General features: G+C 45.8%; 1 protein-coding gene across 1 annotated transcript in view; it reads right to left on the reverse strand.

Moving 5' to 3' along the window:
• Positions 1-308: 308 nt before the first annotated feature.
• Positions 309-7500, reverse strand: part of LOC113808088 (uncharacterized) — a 7422-nt gene continuing 230 nt past the window's right edge. The window contains exons 1-13 of the mRNA XM_070113462.1: positions 7421-7500; positions 5157-7043; positions 4209-4907; positions 3861-4076; positions 3600-3719; positions 3405-3440; positions 3170-3289; positions 2466-2516; positions 1945-2064; positions 1679-1717; positions 1127-1246; positions 767-814; positions 309-502 (exon numbers count right to left, since the gene is read on the reverse strand). The exon at positions 7421-7500 is cut by the window's right edge and continues 230 nt beyond it. Coding sequence (XP_069969563.1) covers positions 369-502; positions 767-814; positions 1127-1246; positions 1679-1717; positions 1945-2064; positions 2466-2516; positions 3170-3289; positions 3405-3440; positions 3600-3719; positions 3861-4076; positions 4209-4907; positions 5157-6930 — 3477 coding nt within the window. The 5' untranslated portion in view covers positions 6931-7043; positions 7421-7500 and the 3' untranslated portion in view covers positions 309-368. The remainder of the gene's footprint in view (positions 503-766; positions 815-1126; positions 1247-1678; positions 1718-1944; positions 2065-2465; positions 2517-3169; positions 3290-3404; positions 3441-3599; positions 3720-3860; positions 4077-4208; positions 4908-5156; positions 7044-7420) is intronic.

Genomic DNA, 7500 nt, shown 5'->3' on the forward strand with positions numbered 1-7500 from the left:
ATACTGGATATTTAGGTATAGATGTGCATGATTCAAATGCTGTGCCAGGCTGGAGTTTTATTTTTTTATTTTATTGAAGGATTACGTTTTCAAACAAAAAAAATGAATAAAATAAAATTCATAAACCGAGTCTTAACAAAATAAAAAATATAATGATAATAATAGAATAAATAAACAAATCGATAGATAAGCAGATGAAATAAATGCACAAGCGAAAAAAAACATCAAAGATAATAAAAAACAAAATAAAAACAAGAAACGACAAACACCATTCACAAAATCCAAACCACCCGTTATCAATCACACCTCCCATAAGACGACCACCAGTTAATACGACCAACAGTTACCCTACATACACACACGTAACCCTACGTAATCTCACCTGCCGGCACACAGCACTGGCACCCCTCCTGGCACAGTCCAGCGAGGGCCACTTCCGAATAGAGACAGGTGGTCTTGCAAGTCCCTTTTGCATTGACGCAATATTGCATTTGCTGGCAGTCTGTCAGTGATGAAAGGTTTCTTTGTGATTTTTTTTCTTTTTTTGAAACTTTATATTTTTATGCATTTTTTTTTTGTATATGTGTTTGTTTGTTCGTGTCTTTGTCTTTTTGAATGTGCCTTGTTTGTGTCTTTGTTTGTGTTTGTGTGTGTGTGTGTGTGTGTGTGTGTGTGTGTGTGTGTGTGTGTGTGTGTGTGTGTGTGTGTGTGTGTGTGTGTGTGTGTGTGTGTGTGTGTGTGTGTGTAGAGAGAGAACTCGACTTACCGTCAGTGTCTCCTGTCTCGTCTTCCTCTTCCGGTTCCTCAGTAACTCCTAAAAATAGCCAATTGAACCATGACATATTAAGGATTTTAACTATATATCTCTCTATATGTCTACCTATCTATCTATGCATATATACATATATATAGGTAGATTAAATAGACTAGACAGACATATAGATAGATAGATAAATAGACAGATAGATAGATAGATAAATAAATAGACAGACAGATAGATAAAGAGATAGACAGATAGCCAGACAGATCGATAATTCAAAAGCCCTAGAATCTTTCCCCAAAAAATGTATTGTTTCTGACCATACTACACTGAACCACCACACGGTACACTGAGGACCACACTTACCTGCAGGAATACAACACTGGCAGTATTTCCTACATAATCCTGGGAGCAGTTCTTCCGTTGCGTCGCAGGAAGTTTTGCAATGTCCTCCTGCATTGAAGCAATGTTTCTTCTGTTTACAAGCTGGAAGAAGCAATAGGGGTTATTTTTTGTTTTTATTAAGGAGATAGATAGATTATGAGCTTGGGTGTTCGTCCGTTTTGAGGTGGCTGTCGAAATGTAGATGTCCGTGTGTGCTTGTTTGTGTATGTGTGTGTGTGTGTGCTTGTGTGTGTGTGTGTGTGCTTTGTGTGTGTGTGTGTGTATTTGTGTTTTTAGTGTGTATGTGTGTTTGTGCGTTGGTGAGTGTGTGTGTGTGTGTGTGTGTGTTAGTGTGTGTGTGTGTGTGTGTTAGTGTGTGTGTGTGTGTGTGTTTGTGTAGCGTCTTTGTCATCTGTTTCTATATGATTTTCAGTTCCATCTTAAAGAAATAGTTGATTATAGATAACCAAAGGTAACACAAAAATAAATATTAAAAACGTTTTTCATGAGTTACGAAAAATGTCTCGTCATTACCTCCAGCCGGCACACCGTCCTCTTCAAGCCCAAGAATATCTGTGAAATGTAATTCATTTTAAGAATAACCTCATAGATTGTCTGTTCTCGGTAGTTTCTCACTCTAGAAATGTAAGCGATTTCATGTCCTCTCCTAACAGAAATCTTCATTGTTTTGCAAACCAAAATCTCCATTGTTTTCCTAACCGACATCTTCCTTTGTTCTCCTAGTCTAGACGAAATCTCCATTTATTCTCCTCAACGAAATCCTAAGCTCTAAAGCATACCCTTTGGAAGGCAACACTGGCAGTCCATTTTGCACAGGCCTGGCACTGGGACCTCCTCCGCCTGGCACTCCATTTGGCACTGTCCTCCCGTGACGAGGCAGTGCTTCTTCTGCTCGCAGTCTGGAAGGGAGAAATATTAGCTCTTTTGGTAGGGATATTCCTACTCTGGGATAGTATAGCGTTGTATTGACTTTTGTTTCACTGATGTGTTCTCTTCTTTCACTGTAGGAAATGAAAAAATATATCCTTCATGTAAGAATTAGCAAAGACACATTCGCTTCGAAGTATAGATTATAGTAAATATCAATACAGTACGTGAAATAGTAGATTTTGCATATACGCACACACATACACATATATACACACGCACACATAAAAGCGCGCACACATACACACACACACAAACCAACCAACAAACACACAAGTCACTCATCCAACCAACCAATCCATCTATTCATCTATAAAACTCCAATCATTACTTCAAAATGCTTGTTCGTCCACAATGAACATCAATCACATACCAGTGTGGCTCTCAGCATCCGTGTCAGTGTCATCTCCATCCCCCAATAACTCTGTCGAAAGATAAATGAACTCGTATTACAGATTCAGAAACTAATTTACTCACTTTGTAACAGAATCCCCGACCTTTCATAGGATTCGGGCGACTTAAATCGGTGCACAGGCAGCGGAGGGTACCAAAATTACGAAGGTCATAAAAAGGAGAAAATGAGAGAGAAGGGGGAGAAGGAGAAAGGAAGAGAGAGGAGGGAGGGAGGGAGGGAGGGAGGAAGAGAGAGAGAGAGAGGTGGAGGGAGGAAGGAAGGGAGGGAGAGAGACAGAGAGAGAGATGGGAGGGCGGAGAGGGAGGAGGAAGGAAGGAAGAGAGACAGAGGAGGAGATGTAAGGAAGAGAGAGAGAGGGGGGGGGGCAAAAACATGGTATAATTAAGTATACCGTGAATTCCATGTCTTCATAATTTGTTTTCATAATTAAAAATAATTTCACAGTTTCTTTGCCGCCTACGAACTACAAGTTAAGGATCACTGTTATATAACCGAAAAAAAAACTAGAAAATAATCATAATTTGATTAAAAGACAATGTAATTTCAAAACCCTCCAAAAAAATCATCTTCAATAGACAGATAACGAAGGAGAGAAAGGAACTTAACAAAGGGAAAGGAGAGAGAGACATGACTCGATGTGTCACGATTGTCTTGAGACTTACCTTCAGGAACACAACACTGGCACCTCTTCTTGCACAAACCAGGCACTAGAACCTCGTCTGTGAGGCAGCTCTCCTTACACTCTCCGCCCGTGCGAAGACAGGGTTTCTTCTGCACACATGCTGGAAAGGAAGAAAATGTGAGCGGAGGTTCAATTTCTTCGATAATGAGGTAAGATACAACAATTATTACGTGTGATGATAACGTGATACATCGTCTTCATATTTTTAGCCTTACCAATGCTTATGCCTCCTCCCTGATCTTCGAAAATATCTGGAAGGAGAGGATATAAGCAAATTGAAATATTGCATTTCTTCAACTCGGAATATTCTTCCATTCTTTTTTTTTTATTACAGAAAAGTGTTCCATAAAACCGAAAATAGATTTGTCATTATACTATACAATATCTGTTGCAGGTTCATGAGGGTTTACCTGGAAAGACGCAGCAGGAACAGCCTTTCTTACAAAGGCCGGGAAGCACTTTGTCATCATGGTAGCAGGTCTTCATGCAGATGCCTCCCTGCCTGTGGCATGATCTCTTCTGTTTGCATTCTGGCAAGTTAATAGTAGATAAATAAATGTTATGGCTATGTACATTCATACCACCATGTATTTCAGCTAACTTATAAGCATGTCACGCGCAGGTGCACAGGTGGAAGCCGATACAAAGATAAGCCTTGGGTAATGACTCACCCTCCATTCTTTTCATGATGCAACAGAAGCAACCATTTCCGCCACATCTTTTCTCAACCCTTTCGCACACATCGAGACCATCTGATTTGCAGATGCCTCCTTGCTTGACACACTTCCACTTGTTTTTGCACACTAGCTCGCCCTCAGGAGAATCACCATTCTCATAGTCTCCTCCTCCTCCTCCACTTCCTCCTCCTCCTCCGCTTCCTCCTCCTCCTCCTCCTATTCCTTCTCCTCCTCCTCCTATTCCTTCTCCTCCTCCGCTTCCTCCTCCTCCTATTCCTTCTCCTCCTCCGCTTCCTCCTCCTCCTCCTCCTCCTATTCCTTCTCCTCCGCCTCCTGCTATGCCGTCGGGGCCTCCATAGTCTTCTTCTGCCCCTCCATAGTCCCCATAATCGCCGCCTCCACCACCACCAGCAGGGGAACTTCCGTGGTCGTCTCCGCCCTCGGCACCCACGTGAGAGTTGCCAAGTATCCCTCCGACGCAGCAGAAGCACTCGCCCCCACACTCGTCAGCCACCTCTTCGCAGTTGAAGGAATTCGCGACGTTGGCGGTGACGCAGGCGCGGCCGGGGACACCGCACCAGGCAGTGGGAGGGCAGTAGCTCCAGCGGTCGTCGTCTCCGGAGACGATCTCCACGCCGGAGACCTCCTCGCCAGCGGCCAGCCCCTCGCCGATGCAGCAGCGGCACCTCGACTCGCTTGAGCATTCGTTGCTCACCTGGTCGCAGTTGAAGACGTTGGCGAGGTTGATGGGGACGCAGCGGCCGCCGAGGGCCCAGCACCAGTCGTCCGTGGTGCAGGACGCCTTCTCGTCTGGCGGCGCCCATCGCCCCTCGCCCTCGATGAGCGTCACTCTCGTGCTTTTGGTGATAAGTGCAGTCTGGAGTTTGTGTTTGCATTCAGAGGGCCTGCGTTGGTTCCGTTGACTAGCAACGCAGCATGAACACTTATTCTGGCACAATCCTTTATGTTTTGTGTCGAGAGGACCACAGGTCTCCGTGCAGCGCCCACCCTTCTTGAAACAGCGCTTCGTCTGGTCGCATTCTGACGGTGGAGACAGGGTGAAAATCTGCTAAAACAAATTCTAGTATATGGGTAACACGTATGTGTATGTTTATACATACATAGATACATACATACATACATACATACATATATAAATATATATATATATATATATATATATATATATATATATATATATATATACTCTATTCACTGCAAAAGGATTATATATATTTCAAACTGCATTCGCAAGCATCACAACAGGAAATCGGCATTAGTTTATCTCACTTTCTCCATCTTCGTTGATGCAACAGAAGCAGTCTTTTCCTCCGCACTTTCTCTCCAGCCTCTCGCACTCTTCCAGGCCCTCCGACCTACAGACGCCCTTCCGTCTGGCGCATTTCCATTGTTGTCCACAGACCTTCCCGCTCTCGGTTGAATCGCCATCTGCATACTCTCCCCAGGTTTCAGTCGCCCCTTCAACCGTTGGCGTTTTTTGCTCTTCATCTCCATTATTTTCGTATTTTCCTCTTCCTCCTTCTCCTCCTCCTCCTCCTCCTCCTCCTCCATCGCTTCCTACGATGTCAGTGTTTGCAATTCCTTTATACTCACTCGCGACTGCAGGACCATCAACCAACGTGCTCCCATCGGCGCCTCCGCCATCACCCGCGTGGGAGTTGCCGAGAAGCCCTCCGACGCAGCAGAAGCACTCGCCGCCGCACTCGTCAGTCACTGCGTCACAGTTGAAGGAATTGGCGGCGTTGGCAGACACGCACGCCCGGCCAGCGACGCCGCACCAGACAGTCAGAGGGCAGTACCTCCAGCGGCCGTCACTCCCCGGGACGACCTCCACTCCAGAAACCGCCTCTGCTCCGCCCCCATTTCCGCTGGCTGACAACCCTTCGCCGATGCAGCACCGGCACTTTGAGCTGTTTGAACACGCGCTGTTCACTCGGTCGCAGTTGAAGACGTTGGCGAGGTTGAGCGCGACGCAGCGACCTCCCAGCGAGCGACACCACTCGGTTGCCGGACATGCGTCAGTCGCGCCTTGGGATGGGCCGTTCTCATAGGTCTGCATGATTAAGCTGTTTGTGGGAACACCGGGGTACCGCTCGTCGTCGTCCTTGTTCTTGTCCTTTTTCTTTTTCTTTTTCCCTTTGTTGCCCTTGGCTCTGTGTCCATGTCTGTGCGGTTTTCTGTGCGTGTTGCCCCCTTTTCTGCCAATTCCAAAAGCCTCAGTACCTTTTTCTCCGTTATTCTCTTTACGATTTCCTTTTCTTTCTTTAATTTCCCCGCTGTTCTTCCTTTGCCTTGGGTATTGGTGTTCTTTGTCCTTCTTGGTCCCCTTTTCTTTATCCATCCTTCTTTTTCCCATCCTTTGATCTTTTCCACCAAGTTTCGTGTTCTTCTCCTTGACCTTTCTTCCCCCAGCACCCACGTGGGAGTTGCCGAGTATCCCTCCGCTGCAACAGAAGCAGTTGTCTCCGCACTCGTCACTTATCGCGTCACAATTGAAGGAATTCGCGGCGTTCGCTGAGACGCACACGCGGCCGGGGGCGTCGCACCACGAGGTCGAAGGGCAGTACCTCCAGCGGTCGTCACTCCCCGAGACGACCTCCACCCCGGAGACCGCCTCTCCCCCGCCCCCACTCCCGCTGGCAGCCAAGCCTTTGCCGACGCAGCACCGGCACCTGGAGGCCCTTGAACACGCGCTGCTCACCCGGTCGCAGTTGAAGGCGTTGGCGAGGCTGAGGGCGACGCAGCGACCGCCCAGCATGCGGCAGGACTCGCTTGCGGGACACGAGCCAGCCGCGCCTTCGGTGGGGTCCTTCTCGTTTACTAGTGTGATTAAGCTGTTTAGAGGAACACCAGGATGCTGGTTGTTCTTGTCCTTATTCTTATCCTTGTCCTTTTTCTTTCTATCGTTCTTTACTCTATCATCGTGTTCTTTGTTCTCCATCCTCCTCCGTTCTCCACCCTGACTTCTTTCCCCTTTTCTTTGGCGTCTTCCCCCGGATGTCCGCCCGTTCGAAGCCGACTCCTTTTTAAGATTATCTCGCATTTCCTCTTTATTTCTCCTTCGTTGAGTTTTTTCCTCTTTTTCAGTCGCTTTGCTTCCAGATCTCCGCTTTCTTGATTTCTTTCGAAATTTTGGATGAAGGTTCGGAAAGGATTCTGCAAACAAGAGGATGCGATGTTTGAATTGGCCAAGTAAGTCAAACTTCTAAGGTAAAAGGTATTTCGATATTGCGAATTCAACTGTAACAAATAATGGCACGTATGTTTAGAGATATGTGCATGTATTGATATATAGATAGACAGATAGATTAATACATAAACAGACGGATAGATAGAGACTCGTAGATAGACAGAGAGGCAGAGAGAGAGAGAGAGAGAAATAAACAAACAAACAGTTAGATAGATATTTTGACAGACAGACGTGTGTTTATAAATCAATCCTTTGTATATACACACACACTTCCTTACTCATCTATCTATACATGTGCTTGCGTGTATATAATCAATAAAAAACAAAAAAAAAAAATCCTTACCCGTCCCTTTAAATTTCCTTCCACTCCTGACGCAGCAAACCCTATTCGCGGGGCATGTCAGCTCCTTCGTCAGCAGGTCA

This window comes from Penaeus vannamei, chromosome 34 (genome assembly GCF_042767895.1).
Source record: "Penaeus vannamei isolate JL-2024 chromosome 34, ASM4276789v1, whole genome shotgun sequence".
Lineage (NCBI taxonomy): Eukaryota > Metazoa > Arthropoda > Malacostraca > Decapoda > Penaeidae > Penaeus > Penaeus vannamei.